Source organism: Prorops nasuta, unplaced genomic scaffold, assembly GCF_024137725.1.
Source record: "Prorops nasuta isolate Cenicafe-Biocafe unplaced genomic scaffold, Cenicafe_Pnas_1.2 PNAS00024, whole genome shotgun sequence".
Classification (NCBI taxonomy): Eukaryota; Metazoa; Arthropoda; class Insecta; order Hymenoptera; family Bethylidae; genus Prorops; species Prorops nasuta.
The window spans coordinates 2,838,517-2,862,363 of NW_027116821.1; the positions used below are offsets into that span (position 1 = coordinate 2,838,517).

At 36.5% G+C, this 23,847-nt stretch overlaps 3 protein-coding genes across 8 annotated transcripts; 1 reads left to right on the forward strand and 2 right to left on the reverse strand.

The window, feature by feature from the left end:
• Nucleotides 1-22: 22 nt before the first annotated feature.
• On the reverse strand, nucleotides 23-5,494 carry LOC136781939 (sec1 family domain-containing protein 2-like). Of its 2 annotated transcripts, none has more exons than XM_066740977.1 (10): nucleotides 5,061-5,494; nucleotides 2,834-3,024; nucleotides 2,271-2,749; nucleotides 1,691-2,203; nucleotides 1,459-1,629; nucleotides 1,003-1,383; nucleotides 700-931; nucleotides 524-632; nucleotides 318-464; nucleotides 23-236 (listed from the first exon to the last, which is right to left on the reverse strand). In XM_066740977.1, exons 3-10 carry the CDS (start codon nucleotides 2,466-2,468, stop codon nucleotides 23-25), a joined length of 1,965 nt encoding a protein of 654 aa, XP_066597074.1. In that variant the 5' UTR covers nucleotides 2,469-2,749; nucleotides 2,834-3,024; nucleotides 5,061-5,494. The 2 variants fall into 2 exon arrangements, with proteins under 2 accessions (XP_066597074.1, XP_066597073.1); XM_066740976.1 differs by lacking the exon at nucleotides 5,061-5,494 and adding an exon at nucleotides 4,089-4,847.
• On the forward strand, nucleotides 3,034-21,313 carry LOC136781938 (uncharacterized). 4 transcript variants are annotated; one of them, XM_066740973.1, is made up of 20 exons: nucleotides 3,034-3,206; nucleotides 9,368-9,507; nucleotides 10,153-10,283; nucleotides 10,389-10,515; nucleotides 10,807-10,932; nucleotides 11,190-11,333; nucleotides 11,444-11,532; nucleotides 11,737-11,941; nucleotides 12,286-12,446; nucleotides 13,043-13,148; nucleotides 14,002-14,124; nucleotides 14,871-15,094; nucleotides 15,171-15,605; nucleotides 15,690-15,930; nucleotides 15,999-16,136; nucleotides 16,205-18,812; nucleotides 18,878-19,521; nucleotides 19,601-19,882; nucleotides 19,965-20,121; nucleotides 20,205-21,313. In XM_066740973.1, the coding sequence occupies exons 2-20, from the start codon at nucleotides 9,388-9,390 to the stop codon at nucleotides 20,339-20,341; spliced, it is 6,198 nt and encodes a 2,065-aa protein (XP_066597070.1). In that variant the 5' UTR covers nucleotides 3,034-3,206; nucleotides 9,368-9,387; the 3' UTR covers nucleotides 20,342-21,313. The 4 variants fall into 4 exon arrangements, with proteins under 4 accessions (XP_066597070.1, XP_066597069.1, XP_066597071.1 ...); XM_066740972.1 differs by lacking the exon at nucleotides 3,034-3,206 and adding an exon at nucleotides 6,237-6,376; XM_066740974.1 differs by lacking the exon at nucleotides 3,034-3,206 and adding an exon at nucleotides 7,127-7,144.
• On the reverse strand, nucleotides 21,138-23,790 carry LOC136781943 (zinc finger CCCH-type with G patch domain-containing protein). Of its 2 annotated transcripts, XM_066740981.1 has the most exons (11): nucleotides 23,742-23,790; nucleotides 23,536-23,587; nucleotides 23,247-23,459; nucleotides 23,089-23,169; nucleotides 22,884-23,024; nucleotides 22,678-22,820; nucleotides 22,399-22,580; nucleotides 22,037-22,321; nucleotides 21,784-21,963; nucleotides 21,340-21,723; nucleotides 21,138-21,270 (listed from the first exon to the last, which is right to left on the reverse strand). In XM_066740981.1, the coding sequence occupies exons 1-10, from the start codon at nucleotides 23,777-23,779 to the stop codon at nucleotides 21,425-21,427; spliced, it is 1,614 nt and encodes a 537-aa protein (XP_066597078.1). In that variant the 5' UTR covers nucleotides 23,780-23,790; the 3' UTR covers nucleotides 21,138-21,270; nucleotides 21,340-21,424. The 2 variants fall into 2 exon arrangements, with proteins under 2 accessions (XP_066597078.1, XP_066597077.1); XM_066740980.1 differs by having other exon boundaries at nucleotides 21,340-21,963.
• Between the last annotated feature and the right edge of the window lie 57 nt (nucleotides 23,791-23,847).

Below are 23,847 nucleotides of genomic sequence, written 5' to 3' on the forward strand. Positions count from 1 at the left end.
TTAATTATATTTATATAAATCATTACTTAATAATTGAAGGTAAAAGTATTGTATTTACAATATCTTGTGGTGTTAATAAACGGGAGCCTGATAAGCTTATATAACAAGGTGATTTAAATGTAGAAGTAATATCCTGAATCTTTTTAATTTCATCCACAGTTACACCTCCAATTACATAAATAATTATCCAGGGATTATCACAGGGATGTGATTGTGAGCTTTTCCTAGTAAGGAAGCTGTAACAAAATGTGCATATGTAATTTAAGTTGATGTGATTAAATTGTATAACCATAATAACAAATGTGAATAATCTTGACCTTGATACTGAGGATTTCAGAGATGTTGTTCTACCTCGTATGTCCAATAACTTTTGTTTTTTAGGCTGTATTAGATCAGACACTATCTGCTCTAAAATACCAATACATTCAGCCATTTCTTGAGGACTTGTTTGTTTGATAAAGGAACTAAAAATTAAACAATTTTTAATTTATATTGTAAGATACAATTGATTTTAAAACCATACCAATAATTGTGCAACGATGCCCGCTGTTTTGCGATATTTTGCAATACGTTAATAATGTTATTTGCCAACATTAGAGAAAGTTTTTTGCCCTCATTGTGGTTATCTACGCCTATGGTATAATTTTTAATCATACTACTGAAATAATAATAAATATATTCATTTGTAAAAGCACTAACCCTGAAGTAATAGCGTTTCCTTATAGATAGACAGATTATTTATATTATCGTTGTGAAGTAGATATTCCAAATCTTCATAAATTGCTTCAGCAACTGTTTCTTTCAATTGATCTAATTGTTCATTGGGGAATTTAATTTGTTTACCAGAAAGAGCAAATATATGTATAAGTAACGCTAACAGACTTTCAGTATCCAGTCCCCTATTTTGCCTGGTTTTAATGACAGTACTAATCTAATCATAAATTTAGTTATGAAAAAGTTATGGAAAAAGATCTATTATTTTTATTAAAACAAGAACTATACCTGAGATAGTATAGTTGATGAATCACGACTGTTTGCTATATTCTGGAGTACCAATTTTTCCAGGCTTGTAAGCAGTTCTATTTGTGATATTTTACTAGATTTTAAAGCTTGAACAACTGCTAAACTTATCTGAAGCTTTTTAGTTAATGACATTATAACATTAGAATCTTCTCCACATTTCTGTATTAATTTTTCTAAACTGTGAGCTGTTATTCTTGTGCTCATTTTGGCTTTTGGGCTTTCCTTTGCAGCTATTATCTTTAACAAAATTTCATTAATGCTAAGAAGAACATCACGTTGTTGTTTATACATTAGAAGGTTTAGCAAATTAGTTTCAGTTGTTGCTACACATCCAGGCATTAACTTTGATAAAAATTTGACCTTAAATAATTAAAATTATGTAAGTAAAGTTAATTAAAATTATAATTGTACCTCGAACAGCTTTTTTATTCATACATTTGTAAATACAGTTGACATGTCCACAGCAATATCATTGGAATGGTGTGGTAGATGTGGCAAAGTGCAGAGAATTTTGGAAAGTACAGATTGAGTGTCATTTCTGCTAGCTAAGCAGAGGTCTAAAGTTCTATCTACTAATATCAGTGACACTCTTTCACATGCAGGCTTCTTTAAAAATGATTTCATTATTATGTAAAGTATTTACACTTATAAAATATAAGTAACTTACTTTATTAAATTCAGTAGTTAATTTGACTTTTTCTAAATCATCAGCTACAAGACTGCTAAACTTTCCTACTGAATAGATATCAGGTTCTACATTTAAATTTCTAAACATATTGCTTAAAAGATTTACAAAATGTTTAGCTTTAAGTACTGGCTGTTCTGACTCCAAATTAGACAATGAAGGCATGAAATTTGAGAATGGTGGAGTGACAAATAGATTGTTATTAATACATGCAATAAAAATTGGTTTAAAAATAATATCAACAGAACACTGTTGACATTGAATATTCTTATTCATCCATCCCCTTATATCTTCTTTTAATTGACTGTAATTAAGTTTTTGGTCCAAAGGAACATCTAAAGATGAAATAGCATTGCTATCTACCATTGAACAAATAATTTCACATTGTTCAAATGAATTATTTAACATTATCGATTTAATTGCATGTCTATAAAAATCTAGATTGTCACAAGTTGATATGATTAATGCTTTTTTAGCATTTGGAGTTTTTGGATACTGCAAGAAAATTTTTGAATTCATGAGGATATACAAAAAAGAAATAATTTTTTATTTTCATACTTACATCAATGTTATACGTAACAAGTTCCTGAATAGCTATAGCTCCAGATTTTTTTAATGATAAGTATGATCTGTCACCTGTATACCAATGTAAACACTCTATTCCTTCATGATCAATGTAAACAGCTGCTTCCTTAACTCTAGCAAATATATCTTTCCAAATACCTTCAACAAACTGAAATATTGCTTTTTCATAAATCATTTCTATTTTAATTATCTCTGTATCAAAATTAGAATAATTCTAAATATTGTTAGCAATGCTTATTTCAGCTCTTCATTCTTTCAGCTTTCTGGAACTGATGGCTGATAATTTACCGACACTAGCTCTTTGGTAACATTAGCTATAATCGGATTGGATGGTCCGTTCCATTCTGCTCCGTTCCTTATATTATTATTACTTTCCTACAGTTTCGCTCTCTTCAAATTCCACCATACAGTTCAAAGTTCAAACCCTTGAGCCCTTGATGCAACAATTTTATTCGCCTGGTAGAAGATAAAATAGATGAGTCTGTACTCAAATAATTATGGTTACAAAGTCTCCTAATGCAAATGTCGCAGAGTACATACACACGCAAGCAACAATGCTTAGCCTAGTGCCTATATTGGTAAGAAAGACATGGTGCGATAGTGGGCGAGGGTGGTATTTCATTGTTTCCTGATCGGTCCATCGTCTATCTTTTACACCACATTTCATGACGAAAGTTCCGGCAGATTTGTTTAGTGGCTCCGGACTCCGGTTAGTTTATGATTCCTGTGACCTACAATTTAATTAACGATTGTTGAATTTTATGATTTTCTGTTTCCTCAGAGATACAGTATTGTTAATTCAATCATTTTGTAATATTACGAAAGAAGCAAGCAGGAATATACAAAGAGAAAGACAGAAATAATTAATAAACAATTATCAAGAGGACGAAGGAAAGTTAAATATCGGGGAGGGGTGAGTATTCATGTTGGTAGTGCGAATGGAGAAATAATAAAGGTTGATCGAAGGAGGAGAGAGAAAGAAAAAGAGTAAAATAAGCAAATGTTGGCGGTGAACTATAGGTAGTTGGACGAAAACCGAAATCGATCGACTTGCGATTTGAATTCAATAAGCCTTTTGGTAATATTGTATCAAAGTTGTTTTTGTAGAGGTGTACGCGCACGTTATAAGTTCACAGAGCCGGTTATGCGAGAGAAAGATACAGATATAAAAAAACAAAAAAAAAATGGAATTAAAAAGGATTTTAACCTCAACTAATGATTCATTTGCAGAAAAAAAGAATTTATCTCTTCTAGAAATAACGATCGAGAAAGTTTTTTTGAAGATAAATTATATTTTAAATGCGCATTATACTAATATATACCTGATATTATATATTGATCAAGAATTACGATTTTTTCTATTCTAAATCACGTTTTCTAGCATTTAACACTATATACTTTGCGTTATCTTTTAACTAATGTATTTTCATATAACGCATAAATAGACGCGAGCGAATTTTTCCTTCCCTTCGAATTATGGGCGTTTATTTATAACAGAGAAGTTTCTTAAATTCCAAAAATAAATCACTAAAGAGGAAGCTAAGGACCTATTTATGGGGAAGATCTAGAAATGTACGATTATACTATAACGAGCTTAGGATATTTAATATTGAGTTTATAAAATAATATAATGTATGTGTTCAGACAACTAGTGAGAATTAGAAATGTTAGAACGAAAGAGAGACAAATGAAATAATCATTATTTCTCCAACTTGGTTTATTTCTTGATATGCGTGCGCGTGCGTGCTCTATTGTAGATGCGTTTATACTTTCGCATACATGTGTGCATACATACACAGACCAGCTTTGTTTTGTTTCTTCGAAATTGACATTCTGCAATCCACTAGACCGTGGGGGGTTCGAAGTATTAAATTATTCGTCTTCTTCCTCGTCGTCCGACGATAACCCTTTTTTTATCTTTCAGCGTATATTGATAAGGAAAATCTAGCGATTCACGTTTTGACGGAATACGATTTATTCCAATACGTAACTGTATACTATAGTTTGTATATATAACGAGGTTGTACAAGAAATTTCTCAATACGAAACCAACGTCATCATCAGGGAGCTCATAAATCATGCTATATATATATATATATATATCTATTATATTATATTGATTGTAACATACTCTGCAGGGGAGAAAACTTACCAATGCTGTTACAATTGACTAGTGATAATGGATTAGAATGTAAACAATTAAAGTGTGTTAAATAAGCAAATCATTTGTGAATTTGATATCATCTAGTCAAGAAAAGATAAGAGGGAAATTTTTCCAACTACTTCACTTCTTACAGTGTCTTCCTCCTTATCACGACAATTGCGACTTTTCTGATTATAATTTCTAAGCGGACTTAAAAAAAACGTTGCTGAAAAAAATCGTTTAATCATCAATTGTCTACTGAAAGCAGAAATTCGTCTGGTGACCAACGACCATCATTATTTACTCAGCAGAATATTTTCAAGGCCACATGCATGGCATTTTTTCTTTTCCTTTTCGGAGGATAACAATGAGGAAAGAGACTGGCGGACTACCGAGAGAATGTATTTTAGATAAACATACTTCACTTGATATCTAGATGTGTCTTTATCGAGTAAATAAATTTGTGCTGGACTACGTAGCGGGCAATTAGGCTTACCAGTCAACTGAGTAATTGCTTGATACATTAGTGCATTAAAATGATAAAAGAGAGAGAGAGAGAGAAAGAAATTGAATATTACAATGAGTGCAAAGTACTGAAAGAAAAGCGCAATAAGATTCATTTACAAATATATTATCACACGTATGTAGCCGTATACATGCGCACGTATACACGCCACACTTAAAAATAACGAAGAATCTCGACGAAAGATTATCGACGGCTCATGTGACGTTCCGCAGTAGTTATGCAAGCGGTGAGCATATTATACGGCGCTCATATCTGACGTATTGCATAGCGAGTTATCAGTCTCGCCGTATAAATAAATAAAGGTGTATGCGCCGTTGAGGAAAGAACAAGGTGATTCACGTATATGGAAGAAAGTTGTCCCGCCTCGAGCTTGCTGCTACTGTCTGCTACCGGTCGGCCGCCATTTTGACAACATTCGCGAATTCAACCGAACTTCGTTCGGATCGAGTTTTCGGCAAAATGCGTCTGCTTTTAGAGAAACCGAGGCATAAAGATGATTGGAGGGGGAATGGAAGACGGGGACGATTGGAATTTCTCTAGCGATCGTGCCCAACGCGTGGTGTCGAGATTATATTGGAGAGGAGAGGTTAGAATGGAATGAAAAAAATAGAGCGAATCGTCGTATATTATAACTTGAGGATGAAGAGAGAAAAGAAAAAGAGAGGGGTGAAAGACTTAGTTAGGTTTTAATAAACCTAACTAAGATCGAATTTTAGCTTAGTAAGTACTTAAGACGAATATAAGCATTGTATTTAATGTTAAAGTGAAGTAATTGATCTTAGCTAACGGTCGCACTAAGCTTAAATTCCGTTTATTGGAACCATCCTCGATTGTAGTAACAAAAGAGACAGTAAGGCTGAAGAAGAGAAGAGCGAGAACAAAAGAGAATTATAATAACACAAAGAGAGAAGGAGAAGGTAACAAAAGAAGAGAAAGTAACAGGGAGAGGGCGCTTGGATAGGGGCAAGTTCCGACGACTAACGGACCTAACGGTAACGACGATACTGCACTAGTGCAAAAAAGAAAGTAGCTGTCTTGCGTTTGCGTTTTGAGCTTTGACTCTTTCTCTCTCTTTCCTTATATCTGTCTCTGTCTGGCTTTCCTAACTGCTGTTCAGGATAATGTAACCAAAAGGTGGTACTTTCTTCTCCCCGCCATGACTCCTCTTTCCTATGTAGCACAGTGAAGTAAAGCGATGGTGGGGAGGACAAATCACCCGTTTCTGGCAACTGTAGTGCAGTGCTCACTCAGCAGTCAGCCTATGCTCAGTATTGCTCAGTCAGACTTTACACAGGCTGCACTGCACGATTAGTAGCCGGTTGAAAGCCGAACGTCGAGTATCGTGCAAGTTCTTATTCTCCTTCTACGAAACAACTTTTTTTTGTATTTTCTTCGCAAGTGAATCTGCATAACGGTAAAAGCTCTTTTTCAATTTTGTACCTATAATCATTGACTGTATCGAATCATTCTCACAAATCCAACTTACTCCTCTTTTTTTTCCATTTATCTAAAGAGTGCTCGACTCAATTTCGCATACAGACTACTATACATGGAATTTATATTAAAATATATCAAAATGGAGTAGAAATGTGTGTCAAAAACTGAAGCAAAGAATATTTTCCACCATTCCCACTCTTATTCTTTGACATTTATCTATTGGGTGCTCGCCTCACGTTTACATACAAAACGCTATATATAGAATTTTTATTGGAATATGTCAAAATGGAGTAGAAGTGTGTGATAAAAAGTGAACCTCAGAATTCTCTCTGTCAATCTCACTTATCCCTTTTTTATTTTTGTTCGTTGCCATTTATTTAACCAACGAGTTTTTACCTCTATTCTCAGTTCTGTTTTTTTACCATTTAGCTGTCGAATGTTCAACTCACTTCCATGCAATGTAGACGGTATGCCGAAATACGTCGAATTCGACTAAAGATCCATGACCAAAACCAAAATATCGAATTATCTCTAGCATCGTACATCTTGTCTTTTACCATCTATCGAATTCTTGGTACAACTTGTGCATACAGCTTTCGAAACATAGGATTTTCTACCAAAATTCGCTAAATTAGACTTAAAACCCGGATCAAAAAGTAAAGCTTCGAATTTTTTCCACCACCGAAGGTGCTCATGGGGAATTTCGCACGTTCCAGCACATAAGCAATAGTTTTTTTGTAAGAATGTTAGTAAGAATTTCTTAATCTTTTCCTTTGTCGTTTATTTATCGAACTCTCAGCCTATTCATGCAAACAATCAACCGTACATAATATTAACATAGAAATACGTCGAAATGAAATAGAGGTACGTGACAAAAATTGAATCACGTAATTTTTCTACCATTTTCATTTTTTCTCCGTTTCTTTTTATCTAACCTCTCCAACATTCTTCCTAATCCATTTGTAATAAGAATTCCTTGCTTTAATCCTTTGACAGTGATCTTCGAGTGCCTGGCTTACTTTTGCAAACAAACTACCATACATTCAGAATTTACACCGTAATTCGTTAAATTTGATTGAAGACCCGGATAAAAAATCAAAGCTTCGTATTTTCTCCACCATTGGAGACGCTCATGGGATTTTGCACATTTAAGGTACATATCGGGGACAACTTTTAAAAATGTCTCTACCAAGAATCGTCGTATATATTCTTTCAGGGACAAAAATAGTCGACGGGGTACACAAAACGTAAATTTTCCTCGATCCTCTTGTACACACAAATAATGTTAACCGCAATGGAATACTAGCTATATACATAGGTTGAGTGCTATAGAGTAGCTGGCAGAAAATTCTGGCGCGCAAGATCAATAATATCCGAGTTCACGTGGCTCTTTAATCAAGAGTGTCCTTAACTGGTACTAACCAAATAAGTTTTTTTATTTGAAAATGGAATAACTGCACGCTTTTAACAATATTTATTAATGATATTTCTGTACCAAAAAATCTATATCTCACAAAAGCTATCATTAAGTAAGTATCGTTTGAAAGAAAACTTAAAATAAATTAAACGGTTGAAACATCCAATTAATGCTTTTCAAACATAATTAATGTTACAATTACCTCGCACGAACGCTCTTTCTCGTTGCATAAATACACTTAAATACCATATATAAATAATATAAAAAAAAATATAGTTTCAAAATATGATGGTATATAAATTAAGCCAGATTTTAACAAACGTTCAATATTTGCAACCGCAAACGCTTGTAAACTGAAAAAACCTCGACTTATGAGACGTCGTAAAGTTATAAAAGTATTGCAGCATCTTGCAATTTCAAAATTTTTAAATGCAGGAGTGGCATAATCGCCTCCAAGCGGAAATTAGAAGAGTTATCTTGCAGCCAATATTATTTAATGGTAGAACATATGAGATAAGATTGTTAGAGAGGTTTAATTCGAATTTATAATTTATATTTGTCAGTTGTTTCGTTATTGCAGCCGGTGAGCGATACAGTTAAATGAAAGATTGGTAAGCAGACACGTCGAAGAGGCAGATAAAAATTAGCATATCGATTACACGCGTTGGCTGAGTAGCTAATTAAGCTCGCAAATTAAGACGCAACGCAATAAGTTGTAAATTTCTCATTTAGCTCGTTATGAATAATTAGCTTTTTGGTGGACTACAATGTTGGTTGCCACATGATCCTACCTCGTCCTTTTTTCCTCCTATCTTTACAAATTTCGAATTATCATTATTGTACCGGGACGAGATTACACTGCTATCAACTTATTACGCGTTAATTCTGACCTTTACCGACGGTATGCTATCGATAAGGCTCTCTCTCTCTCTCTCTCTCTCTCTCTCTCTCTCTCTCTCTCTCTCTCTCTCTCTCTCTCTTATTTGGTTTAATGTCTGGCTCTGTTGGCCTCTCTCTTTTACCCCCCCCCCCCTCTTCCTTCCCACCTCTGTGAATTAATACCCCCCCCCCCCCCCAACCCAAATTATGACTCATTATTAAAAAATAACTAATACTTAAACGTCTAGGATTATTCTCATGCGACAATAACGATGATAAGAGAGCGAATGATTCGTAACTGGGCTAATCCTGTTTTCAATATGTTTCCTTCTCGCCAACAATTACGCGAATCAGCCATTTCCGGAATCCTCCGAGATAATTATTTCCGCTGATGAGATAATATGGATCAAGAAACTTAATATTCGTGTCTCTCTTTCGATTCATGTTTATTCGAGACCAGTCGCGTCGAAAACGAAATTAAAAAATTTTCATTACCGAGTTTATCGTTAGATTTTTTATTTTGCAAAACATTGAAATTTACACGTAACTAAAAATTTATTATATTTTGTCTTTTTACTGTTCGAATATGGTGTCCCCTTGGGAACATCTGCGTGAAAGTCGCAATAATCAGTTTACATCAACGAGTTACTCATTGGATTTTGAATTTTGCAGATAAGCAGAGATAAGGAAATATGAATCAAACGGAAGAATGGTCCCTACCAGCGAAACAGGCTCTGTACGACCCAGCTCTGGAGAAAGAAGCCTGCGGAGTTGGATTCATCGTGGCTATCGATGGAAAGAGATCGCACAAGGTGCTCTAATCTCTCTACTCATTTCGTTTTTGTTTATCATCAATCGACATGGCGAGATATCGTGGTCTGCAAACTGTCCAGACGAGATTCCATCGATCTCTCTAAATATCAGCAAATTTGCAGATCGTTCGAGATATATTATCAAGTGTATCTTAATTGAAACATCGACAGATTTGTAAATCTTTAGCGTGATGAAAAGATATACAAAAGTTGCTTTTCTTTTGCGCCAAAGTTTGCTTCGATGAGTCAGTTTAATGATGAAATTATATGAATATTTTGTGTGTAACTGAAATTGTTAACTGAGGTATTTTGTAATAAGAAAGTTAAAAAAACCATTTTGTACATAGATCTCTTAATTGAAATGTTAACTGATTTGAAAATATTTGGGCTTCTAAAGGTCTAATAGTAACGTTCATTTTGTACCAAAGTATGTTTGAATGTTTGAGGTCAATGGTTTATTTTATAGTGGATGTCTCCTGTGTAATTGAGATGATTAATTGAAATTTTTTCTAACAAGGAAACTTCGAATATCAATTTGTAAGAATCTCTTAACTTAACGTCGATAAATTTGTAGATTGCTTTAAAAATTGAGATTGTATAGTCTGGTATAAGAATTTTTTTACTGAAATATGGATAAATTTACAGATCGTTCGAGATGCCCAGACTCTGTCAGCTCGTATGAATCACAGAGGAGCATGTGCTTGCGATAATGATACTGGAGATGGAGCTGGTGTTTTATGTGCGATACCCCATGATTATTATGCTGATGAGATTCGGTAAGCTTCTCCAAAAACACCCTTTTCACGAGTCACTCAAACTGTGTTTGATTGGTTAACACGTGGGCAAGAGTCAACACGTCACTAGAATGTTGTACTTTTCAGCCGGGAGCAAAATATTGATCTGCCCGAATTTGGACGCTACGCCACAGGCATCCTGTTTCTTGATAAGAACACCCACAAGGAAGCCGAAGCTTCATTCGATAAATTGGCTGAAGAATGCAATTTGAGAGTAAGAAGACTATCTTATGATTCATCGTTCATCATTACTCACATTGGATCGATTAACACTAAAACTACCCTAGTCAAATTAATCAGTTTCAAATTGTCTCTTCAACAATTCTATCATATGATAATCATAAATGTCGTTATCATAATTTTATATTAATTCGTGTTTAGTTAATTCCAAGCTAGAACAATTCATTATACACTTACTTTGTCAAATGTCAGAGGGTTTAAAGTTTCATCGTCGTGTCAGGGGAATTTAAGCAAAATGTCTGACTGTGTAATGATTTATTTACAGGTAATTTGTTGGCGTACAGTTCCAACTGATAACCAGAAAATTGGCCAAGTTGCGCGCAAGTGCGAGCCATATATGCGTCAGGTTTTCGTCACTGGCGATCAGGAAGTTGAAGTTCTCAAACGTCAGGTAAACAAAGGAATCTTTGCATTTTACTGAAAATTCATCTTTCTTAGGTGATAATGGACTGCGGTTTACTAGGCTTAAAATGTCCCAAGCTTGACTATTCTAATCGAGTCTAGACCGGTGTATAAATTACCTGACATTGAAGATCATTGCCAAGTTTTAAAAATAGAAGATTTTCCATTGAGAATTATTCTATTTTCTTTAGGTTGATACAATCGTTATCTCTCTTCGTTTGTTTTAACCTTCCTTTTTTTATCCAGGTGTTCGTGTTGAGAAAACGATCGTCTCACACTATACCACAGCCAGGACTAAGATACTACATCTGTTCCTTATCCTTGAAAACGATCGTGTACAAAGGGCAGCTCACGGCTGACCAATTATGGGTTTATTTCCTTGATCTGCAGGTAAACCATGATCATGGCCAGTCAGGTCTGGTTTCACGTTTTTAACTGTAAACTTTGTTATTTGTTACTCGCCTCGTTGAAAATCACTGAGTACTTTTATTTCTCTACAGTCTCCCAAATTCGAGACCTATCTGGCATTAGTGCACACGAGATTCTCAACAAACACTTTTCCAAGCTGGGAAAGGGCTCATCCACTTCGGTAAGGACACTGAAACTTTGATCACTCCAGGCTTGGTCTCCTTGTTGTTATAATAATGTCGTTTCAAGTCGTGGCGTTCTTCAGTAAGAACTGGGTCAATGACGTAATTAGCGTGCATACTATAAGATATATCGACGCGGAGAAAAAGCCATTTGCAAATCACTCACTTCTTACATCGTTCTTTTTTTATATTCCTTGCAATAGATTGCTGGCGCACAATGGTGAAATCAATACTCTACGGGGTAACGTGAACTTTATGAAAGCCCGTGAAGGCGTGATGCACAGCGACGTTTTTGGCGACCAATTGAAGGATCTTTACCCCGTTGTGGAGCCAAATCTATCCGACTCAGGCTCCGCCGATTGCGTTTTGGAATTTCTCGTCATGGCTGGTCAAAGGGTTTTGCCAGAGGTAAAATTACAATTCATTGGTCTGTTTTTCCATTACCTCCTGTTTTCACATTTCTGCTTAAAAATCTACGTATTATATGCACGTTTCGCGCAAAGAGTGCAGCATTGAATGTAGTGTCTTGAAAATAAATAGACAGCAAGTTCTTTGAAATACTATTGAACCTTGCAAAATTCCTGTTAGATGAAACAAAAGGCTAGGACTGCTCTCGTTGTGTCCACTTTCACAAAAAGTGTGATCAGCGAGTGTCAAAATAGAGAACAGATTTTGAATGAAGAACTGGAGCAATGAAAACAGACACAGTTATAATTGATATAATGATATTAAAATGTATTATTGAAAAACAGGCGGTTATGATGATGGTACCAGAAGCATGGCAGAATGACAAAACGATGGCAACGGAGAAAAGAGATTTTTATCATTGGGCAGCCTGTACCATGGAACCGTGGGACGGTCCAGCTTTGCTGACCTTCACCGATGGTCGCTACGTTGGTGCTATTTTGGACAGGTATGGTATCTAAATAAAGTAATCATCCCTATCACTTCGGTGACGAGCAGCTACCGGGAACCACTACATAAAGTAATTTTTTGCCTTTTTTATTCGCTCTTCCCTCCATTGGGAGTAGCAAGAACCGTTCACAGACTGCGTTCCTTCGAACTTTGCAAGTACAGTAGTTGAGCAAAGATTGGCTTAGCTCGATGATTCGACCGTGAATTTAGTTTACAAGATAGTTGCATAGTGCGATGAAAATAAAAGGACTGATAGGAATTATGATGATTTAATAAAAATGATGCTATTGATCCTTTTATCTTCGGAGGGACAGCGTAGCTTGCGTTGCAACGAGTCAACGTATCGTAAAGAAAGAATCAACGTTGCGTGCCTAGCGGACTGGTTTAGTTGCTAGATGGGGAGGGGGTAAGGGTTTGAAAGAGTGTGTACTTATGCGTGCTTGTGTGTGTGTTTGTGTGTGAGAGAGAGAAAGAAAATAAGCCGGCAGGAAGGCAAGCGAATGAACAAACGAACAACATTATACTCTCAGCCGATACTGGCGATCGACACAAAGGTGGTAATACAAAAGACTTTTTTGAATTTTTGTTTGGCAGAAACGGCCTGCGCCCATCGCGCTTCTACGTCACTAAGGATAACATGATGGTGATGGCGTCTGAAGTGGGCGTCTATGATACTCCACCCAGCAATGTAATCCTAAAGGTAAACAAGGAACACAAGAAGCTAAGGGTCCAACCATCCAGGAGAATCTTTTAGCAGAAGCAAATTCTCAAATCTTGCTACGATTCTATTATACGGCCTACATCCTTGAATCAATATATATGTTAAGGTGTACATATATCTTCTGGACGAGATCAATTCGTTCATCGTGTGCCCACAATTTTCCTATATTCATAGGAAAATTTCAGCTTTAGGAAAAGGCACATCCTCATCAAGGCGATGTCTCTTCTTCCACGAGCGAAATTAACCTCGCGATCGTCTCGATCACTACAAACTCAACTTTTCCATCAAAGTCAAGAACACCAGCTTTTCAACACTGCTTTTAATTAACGGGATCTTATGCAATAATTAAAATGTAAACTAAGATTTATAAGCCTTCTTGTGTTCATTATGCATTCGCATACCAATGGACTCAAGTCGATTCTTCATGCAAATTATTCTACTTTTTTCCTTCTCTTTCGTCCCTCGATTCTCGTATCGATAACGTTCATATCCGCTTCAATGATGCGAGCTACCGGAGTTTTTAGACGCAAATCTGTAAAGAAAATCCCATAGATCAATGAAGTAACTTCTAATGTCGCGTTAGAGAATTTTTCTCTGAACTACGAACAATTATTTTCATCCTTAGTATTTATTATATTTTAGCTTTGTTTTTCACGTTGTGTTTTATTTATTTTTAATCATGTCATGTATGATGTATAATTTGTCATCTAGGAACCTAGGTTTGTATTAAAGCAGTAGGAGCGTCATCCAGTGCTGTCATATAAATGTTTTTGAAACTTCGAATAAAAGGAATTCAACGACAGCGATCATTCGTATTTTATTTTATTTGCAGAGTCGTCTGAAACCTGGAAGAATGCTACTCGTTGATACCGAGGAGAAGAGGATTATTCAGGACGTCGAGCTAAAGCTACAGATTGCTAGAAGCAGGCCTCACTCCAAATGGCTCAGGGAACAGGTAATTATCTATCTGAACCCCACTCCCCCATTTTCCTTGGTTTTTCGTGTACTCAAAAAGAGATGTCCCCAGTTTCCCAAATTGTTTCATCAATCACTACCCTGATATATTTGTTTCTATAAAAAACAGACGACATTTTTTATACTGGAAGAATATTTGAATTAATCTGACAAAATTTTTTCTAACTGTCCTATGTGCTGGCCCATGGTGTTTAATTACCGGAAGATGGTGAGTTGGACCAGCTACAAGAATCATATGTGTGTTTTTAATTTTTTCCTTCCTCTTTTTTGTGTTTTTTCTCTATAATTTTTCTGTAGATTTTTGGTCTCTTTTTCATCCTACTGTACTCTGCTTAGTTCAAGAAAACGAAAGGGTAGCAAAATATTCTCTCCATCCTGGACTATCTTTCAATATATGCTTCCTCAAACTGTATAATATGGTTACCGTATTACTTTTGCACAGTCTCAACTCTTTTTTTTAAACCGTCACATCTATAACTGTATCTGATGGAGTATACCACCACCAGCTTAATTTCTTCTTCAGCTAGTGTAGGAAAGAGTTTGGCATATAAGAACAACTATTCGTCTATCATTCTAACATCTTTTCTTTTTTCAGTATATCTACTATATATATATATATATATATATATATTTATTTTTTTTACTCCTGGTGTTTAATCTGTTTGCCACGTTAGGTTTCTTAATTAACTTAAAAGAGATGTGTTTTTTGTTTCTTATTAAAATTAGATTACCCTTGAGGAGATGAGACAAGCCCATATCGCTAACGGCGGTGTTCTATCTATGACTAAGAGAGGACAAGTATCTGAAGTGGCGAAGAAAAATGCATTAAACGGCACCACCAATGAGATCTCAGCGGTTAATCGAGTTTGGGGAGGTGACAAACGATTATCACTATATGGTTATACTTTGGAAACCATCAATCTCCTCCTGCTACCTATGGTTCAAACTAAGTAAGAATCGAGTTGTTACTTTTCTAATTAAATATTAATCTCCGATTCTTAATAAGACTTGCATTCATTTTTGTAGAAAAGAAGCTCTGGGCTCCATGGGTAATGATGCACCTTTGGCATGCTTGTCAGAGTTCCAGCCTCTTCTATATGAATATTTTAAGCAGCTGTTCGCACAGGTGACGAATCCTCCTATTGATCCATTCAGAGAGAAAATTGTCATGTCTCTCCTCTGTCCAATTGGTCCTGAGAGTAACATCCTCGAACCGAGCGAGATGCAGGTTCATCGATTATTTTTGCCCCAACCAATTTTGTCTCTAGATGATCTCCATGTCCTCAAACAAACCAAGCATCGTCGATGGAAGTGTATAGTGATCGATGCTACTTATCCCGTGGAAGAAGGCCCTGAAGGCCTTGTAAAAACCTTGGATCGTATTAGCGAAGAAGCCAATCATGCAGCGAGAAATGGCTATCAACTGATTGTACTATCTGATAGACAGAGTGGACCGGATAGGTAATTGTTTTACACTTGTTTTTATTCACTATAGTTTCTTATATACCATTTAACAACTATCATTTATCATTTCTATTATTACAGGATTCCAGTGAGTAGTTTGCTGGCTTTAGGTACAGTGCATCATTTCCTAATAGAAGAGAGACAGAGAATGAAGGTCGGACTGATTTTGGAAACTGCCGAAGCTCGCGAAGTTCACCACATATGCGTACTTCTTGGCTATGGAGCTGATGCTATCTGCCCCTATCTCGTTTTCGAAATAGCCAAAAATCTAAGAGCCGATGGAGTCCTGGATCCCTCTTTCACTGATGACGTCATATTCGAAGTAATTTTACATTTCCTCTGGTATTTTTCTTGTGATAAAGAGAGAAAATTAATAGATATGTATTGTAGCAATATGCTGAAGCGATGGAACGTGGAATAGCAAAGGTTATGGCTAAAATGGGTATATCTACTCTTCAATCTTATAAGGGAGCACAGATATTTGAAGCTGTAGGATTGGCAGATGAAGTAGTAGATAAATGCTTCAGGGTATGTAAATATTACAATTATTTGTAAAGAAATGATGGAAACAGTAAAAAACATTTATCATTCAATAGGGTACTCAATCTCGTATTGGTGGTGTTACCTTCGAGATTCTAGGTAAAGAGGCTTTTGAAAGACATCAAATGACTTACTGGAACAAACCTATGGATATGCTTATTATACGCAACCCTGGAGTCTTTCATTGGCGCTCTGGCGGAGAGAAGCATATAAACGATCCCGTTAGCATTTCAAATTTACAAGATTACGTCGTATCGAAGAATAATCCAGCATATGAAAATTATTGCAAAACAACAATGGAGGTTGTAAGAGCTTGTACGTTACGCGGCCAATTAGAGTTGAAACAATCTAAGCAATCCATTCCAATTGAGGAAGTGGAATCAGCCTCAGAAATCGTTAAACGATTCGCTACTGGTGCCATGAGTTTTGGTAGTATTTCCTTGGAGGCTCATCAAACTTTGGCAATAGCCATGAATCGAATTGGAGGAAAATCCAACACAGGAGAGGGTGGTGAAAATGCAGACAGATACCTTAATCAAGATCCAAACTTTAATAGGCGTTCGGCAATTAAACAAGTTGCTAGCGGTCGGTTCGGCGTAACCTCCAGCTACTTAGCCAACGCAGATGATCTTCAGATTAAAATGGCACAAGGAGCCAAGCCAGGAGAGGGTGGAGAACTTCCAGGATACAAGGTCACCGCAGATATAGCTGCAACGAGGCATTCAGTGCCAGGAGTTGGTCTAATTTCACCACCACCTCACCACGACATCTATTCCATCGAGGATCTCGCAGAATTGATTTATGACTTGAAGTGCGCTAACCCGAATGCTCGCATTTCTGTAAAGCTCGTTTCGGAGGTTGGTGTAGGTGTTGTAGCAGCAGGTGTCGCCAAGGGTAAAGCCGAACACGTTGTTATATCCGGCCACGATGGTGGAACTGGTGCCAGCAGCTGGACAGGTATAAAATCAGCTGGCTTACCATGGGAGCTTGGCGTGGCTGAAACGCATCAAGTTTTAACGTTGAACAATCTTCGATCTCGCATGATCGTTCAGGCTGATGGTCAATTACGCACTGGCTTTGACATCGTTGTTGCTGCTTTACTGGGTGCCGATGAATTTGGCTTTAGCACAGCTCCTCTGATAGCCATGGGCTGTACTATGATGAGAAAATGCCATTTGAATACCTGTCCAGTGGGAATAGCTACCCAGGATCCGGTACTTCGCCAGAAATTCGAGGGGAAGCCCGAGTACGTGGTCAATTTCTTTTTTGCACTTGCCGAAGAGGTGAGAGCTCACATGGCACGTTTGGGTATTCGAAAATTCCAAGATTTGATCGGTCGAACGGATCTGTTGAAAGTACGCGATGATATTAGCATAGAAAAGGCGAAGACTCTTAATCTGGCCAATATTTTGCGTAACGCGTTAGATTTACGACCAGGCATCAACATCAAAGGTGGTTCAGTGAAACAGGATTTCCAACTGGAGAACAGGTTAGACAACGTTTTGATTTCCGAGTCGCGAGCTGTGCTCGATGGGTTGTCCCAGCGAGTCGATATAAGTGTAGATATAAATAATGAGAGCAGAGCTTTTGGAAGTACATTGAGCTACCATATTTCAAAAAGATACGGAGAGGAGGGTCTGCCTGACAACAGCATCAATATAGATGTAAAAGGTTCCGCTGGTCAGAGTTTCTGCGCCTTTCTGACAAAGGGTGTCACTGTAACTTTGGAAGGAGACGCCAATGATTACGTTGGCAAGGGTCTTTGTGGTGGTGAGATAATTATTTATCCTCCAAAGGGGTCAGAATTTAATTCCGATGCCAATGTCATCGTTGGTAACGTTTGCCTGTATGGTGCTACTTCTGGTAGAGCATACTTTAGGGGTATTGCTGCCGAGAGATTTAGCGTACGTAACAGTGGAGCAATAGTTGTGGTGGAGGGCGTAGGAGATCATGGCTGTGAATATATGACTGGTGGCTGTGCTGTTATCCTAGGACTGACAGGACGAAATTTCGCTGCTGGCATGTCAGGTGGTATCGCTTATGTCCTTGACGTTGATGGGTCCTTCAAGAGCAAGTGTAATCCTGATATGGTCGAACTACTTCCGTTGAATCAGCCAGAGGACATCGCGTATGTGAAGCAACTTCTCCAAGAATTCGTGGAGAAAACTGACTCTTTGATCGCCAAAGATTTATTGACTATATGGCCAGAACCTACTACCAGATTTGTCAAGGTCTTCCCATACGAGTACCAGCGAGCTCTGATGAAACAGAAAGAAGAACAGACAGCTAAGCTTGAACCAGTCATGAATGGGAACTCTCAGGACAAATCCAAGATCAAAGACATTGAGGATTCCATTGTGGATGTTGATATAGCGCAGCGTAAATTGGACAAAATAAGGGGCTTCATGAAGTACAAGCGAGAGATAGGAAACTACAGACCCGTCGAGAAACGTGTCGATGATTGGGACGAGATATACAACTTCCAGGGTGTTAGGAAGGGATTGCGTGTTCAAGCTGCTCGCTGTATGGAATGTGGTGTGCCATTCTGTCAAAGTAGCCATGGCTGTCCTCTGGGAAATATTATTCCCAAATGGAATGACTTGATTTTCAATAACAATTGGAAGGAAGCCCTCAACCAATTACTGCAGACAAACAATTTTCCAGGTAAGTTAGCACGATTGATCATCACGGAAGAAGAAGATACTTTAACAAATATATTGTGTTTTCAGAGTTTACTGGTAGGGTTTGTCCGGCACCATGCGAAGGTGCGTGCGTCCTTGGAATCTCTGAACCGGCTGTAACTATTAAGAATATCGAGTGTGCTATCATTGACCATGCTTTTGAGCAAGGTTGGATTGCTCCTAATATACCTCAAACTAGAACTGGTCATCGTGTGGCTGTAGTGGGTTCTGGGCCAGCTGGTTTGGCTGCAGCACATCAGCTTAATAAAGCAGGACACACTGTGATCGTTTTTGAGAGGAATGATCGCGTTGGCGGTCTTTTGCAATATGGTATTCCCACGATGAAATTATCCAAACAGGTTGTGCAGAGAAGAGTCTCGTTGCTAGCAGCGGAGGGTATTACATTTAAGACTTCCGTTAACGTCGGCAAAGATCTGTCCGTTCAAACGTTAAGAGAACAATTTGATGCTGTTTTATTGTGCACTGGAGCAACTTGGCCCCGAGACCTACAGATTCCAGGTCGCGAATTAGATGGAATCCACTTTGCTGTTAGTTTTCTGGAGCATTGGCAGAAGAAGCAAATGGACAGTAATATTCCAATCGATATGAAATTGCTGGCTAAAGACAAGAACGTCATCATCATCGGTGGTGGTGATACCGGCTGTGACTGTATTGCCACATCCTTACGACAGGTATAGTATTTTCAGTTCTCAAGCATCGATGTGTCATATACTTGTACATTATGCATTCTCTTTTTTCTACTTATTGAAGGGCGCAAAATCCATCACAACGTTTGAAATTCTGCCAGAGCCACCGGTAAAGAGGGCGCCGGATAATCCTTGGCCCCAATTTCCGAGAGTGTTTAAAGTCGATTACGGACACGAGGAAGTATCTTTAAAATTCGGCCGTGATCCTCGTCAATTTAGCACACTGAGCAAGGAGTTCTTAGACGATGGAAAGGGTCACGTTAAAGGAATCAAAGCCGTCACCGTAGAATGGACAAAGGATGATGTTGGACGTTGGAAAATGAATGAAGTAGCTGGATCCGAAAAGGTATACTAATAATAATTATTTTTGGAGATAATCAAATCATGCCTGTAATATATTTAATCATAAAATATATTGTTTGCTGCAGATTTACGAATGCGATCTGGTTCTTCTCGCCATGGGTTTCCTTGGACCGGAAAAATACATAGCTACAGAACTTGGTACTAAAATGGATGGCCGTGGAAATTACGAGACTCCAATGGGCAAATATCACACGAGCCTATCCAGAGTTTACGCTGCTGGTGGTTAGTAATTTGGGAATAAGAATTACAAGATAGGGTTGATGAGGAATTAGTTTTAGTGAAATAACGTTGTATTTATTTAATAGACTGCAGGCGGGGTCAATCCTTGGTCGTATGGGCGATTACAGAAGGTAGACAAGCTGCAAGGGAGATCGATATATCCTTAATGGGAGAGACAGGACTTCCGGGACCTGGTGGAGTAATTGCAAGCGTTGTTGCATGAGAATAATAACGCAGAAAAATACGGGCAGGAACCGGAAAAGTATAGTATCCGACAATGGCAGCGGAACCAGGCAAATCGCGAATATGCATTTTCCTGAATTTCTTTAATGAATACTACATCCTAGCTCTACATCGAATTAATTACAAAAAATTCTTCTGCCCACCAAGCAGTTTACGAGTCAATTGCTAGGATTTACTATCGTAGATATTTTGTTCCAAAATTTAAGTTCGTTTAGATCGCTGTGATGGCGAGCAATCGAAATAAATGATAGATCAGACTGTTCGTTACTATTGTTAGTGAAGCGTACTGTGAAAATAATGCGTTGCGAACGATTTTGCTTTTTAACAAAGAGAATTGTGATTAGCGTGAATAACTTTGGCAAACCCAAATTTAATTGCTAAAAGCTGTCGTAGTTACTTTAATTACTTGGGCTTTTTCAGATTTTACAATCTGAATTATCATGCGTATAATATAAACAAAGAGAAACACGCAAATATACATAACACATATGTATGTTCTGTATTATGCTGTTTAAAAATAATCTACAATGTTGTCTGGGTATTAAAAATGCATACTAAGACTCGATATTTATTACATCGGCAAAGCAGGTTATTTAGGCTTTTTTTTACTCGTTTATTGACGAAATTGCGAACATTTACAAAATACCCAGCGTACTACGTAATACACAATGTTCGATCACCCACCTTTTTTATCTTTGTTATCTTAGTATTCCTCTTTTAAAGGCTAGATTCTAATTAAAATATATAATCGGTTATTCCATGGTATGGATACTTAATTTATTTATAAGCGTTTTTGTAACGCGCACAGACTCGAATAAATTGGTATACACCGTCCCGTTTGCGAGCGCAATTAGATTTATTTTCTTCGCATTTGTATTACTGTGAATTCCAATGCATACATACAATATCCTGAGACAATAAAACTATATTAAATGTTAAACATTAAGAAGAAGGATGTTTTAATTATTGGATCAATACCTCAATAACAAAATCTTTCATGGTTGCTTAATTTAAATATTATTTCACTTTATCCTTATAAAAATTATTTTACAAACAAAGATTTTTAAAATATGGATAATTTAGCTTTATTTCGCCGCTGCTTTTGTTCATCAGCAATACTCTTCTCGGATGCACGTAAATTAATTAATTGCTTTTGTCGGTCATTGTATTGTGTAATAATACTATTATAAAGCGGGCTTCCCTTTGCATGCCTGACTAATGAACTTTTGAGTTTCAATGATTCTTTTTCTAATTTCGCTATATTTTCACCAATTTCAAAACTAGCCACATTTAAATTTTGAGCGGTTTCTGTTTTAAGATTTATTTGACTCTTAGATGTGCAAGGCAATGCATCATCATTACCTGTTGAATGTAAAATAATTATTGTAATAACTTCTCTATAAATGTTCTTTACGTGCTTACGTTTATCACCCAGCGTTGAATTCAAAAAATTGAATACGTTATGCTTCTGTCGTTCCTTTTCTCTATGATATTGTCTCTCAGCTTGTTTTTCTATTTGTTGCTGTTGCTTTCTTATTCTTTTCTCCATAGAAAAGATGTCTTTACTATCTCCCGAAAGCTCTCGTAGTTCCATGCAATGATCTAACGAATTGTTTTGCATTATAAGACAGTTGATAGTTAAAATCTTTTGCTAGTTATGCATATTCTTGGTTACCTAATGATTTTCCAACCGGCATTACAGATACTTCAACTGGTTCGATTCTACCGTCGGCCCTTTTTCCTAACCCAGTGCCAGCTATATATCCCATTCGTGCCATTAACTTACTTCCCATGCCGCGGGTATGCTTCTCCCAATCTCCCATTACGCCACATACAGGCTTTAATAAATTTTCATTTACAATTACTTTTTGAAACTGTTGCAGAGTTGATCCAGTAGCTGACTTACTACTTTCACAGTCACTTTCATCAGATGAGCCCATTACCTCGCAATCGGCATTCTCTGAAAATTAAAGTCATCTTGTCCTTTCCTAACTCTCTTGTCAATAAAACAAATAGGGAATCTTAAATAATATTTACCAAGAGGTAATAGATCTTGTACATTTTTCTCCATTATAGTACCATTAGACTCAAGCTTGATTCTGTAAACATTGGCATCATCTTTATTTGGCATTTTTAAAATGATGCCTCTATACCACAATTGATTATCTTGTTTCATTAACACTTTGCTACCAGTTTTTATACTGCTGTAATCAGGTTCTCTAATGTAAGCAAAAAGTAATATGAGTGACAATGACTAATAGTAGGTATTGTAATAAAATATTAAACATAAGGCAATCAATAATAATATTTTAGTACCTATATTCTTGTAGACTTGAAAATAATACTACTTCACCATGGGAATAATGACACTGATCATCTTGGAATTTACAACTACCATTCAAAAAATATGGACATGGAAGCATATCTTTATGAGTGGGATTAATAAAAAATACTTTAACCTAAAATTAAAATATTATTAAAACTTTCCAAGGAATAAAATTATCTAAATGAAAAGGTATCACCTTAATGTCTTGTAAACTTTTTAAATTATCTTCCTTGGTTTTATCTACAGAACAAATCATAGCATTATAGTAACCACTTCCACCCCAATCATTAATGCGAGGTGCCCTGCATTTTAATCCTTCCAGCGCCCTCAATTCATCCTATAAGATCAATCTGCACCATATAATTGTATCTTAATATGCTACTAAACATTTGCATACTGACTTCTATGTTATTTGAAGGTTCATTAGGTTTATCATTTTCAACAAGATTTTCACTATTCTGTGATGCTTCCTGTAATTCTTTCTGCAATGTTAAAAGTTTAATTTTTAGCATAATTTTGTGTTTTATAGGAATCCAAAAACTAACAAAAACAGTTTAACCTGAAACAATGCATATTCATCAGCCCATGGGTCTGCAGATTTATCTTGAAAATTGGTAGAAGGAATTTCTTCACATACATTTTGATCTTTCACACTTTGCAAACTTTCTTTTGTCAATTCTATCAATTCTTCAATTTGGGATTGTAAATTATATAACTCTTCCCTGTCAGATGCATTCTTTGTTATAGAAAGACTTTGTTTTACTTGTGCCAACTATGAATAAAATAAGTAATTGTTATACAATATAATTTACATATTTACAAACATGTTTAAAGGAATCTTTATTCACCTGTTGTTCATATTGAGAAATGGATTTTAACAAATCTTTGACATCTGTCATTCTGAAAAAATGGAGTATTTATAGTTTACGATAAAAATAAAGAATTAATAATAGAAATTCTACAATTTCTAATATGTGTTTTTAAAACCATTTAAGATCACTTGCAAAGAAAAGTAAAAATATATAAATTACTATACAAATTCTAATATTCTAACCTATTTCTTTTACAGACTTCTCTCACTTTTCTCCTCATTTACTAGTTTTTAATCCGTCCAATAGGAATAGAGATTACAGAATTCAGTGGGGATTTCAATCAACCAA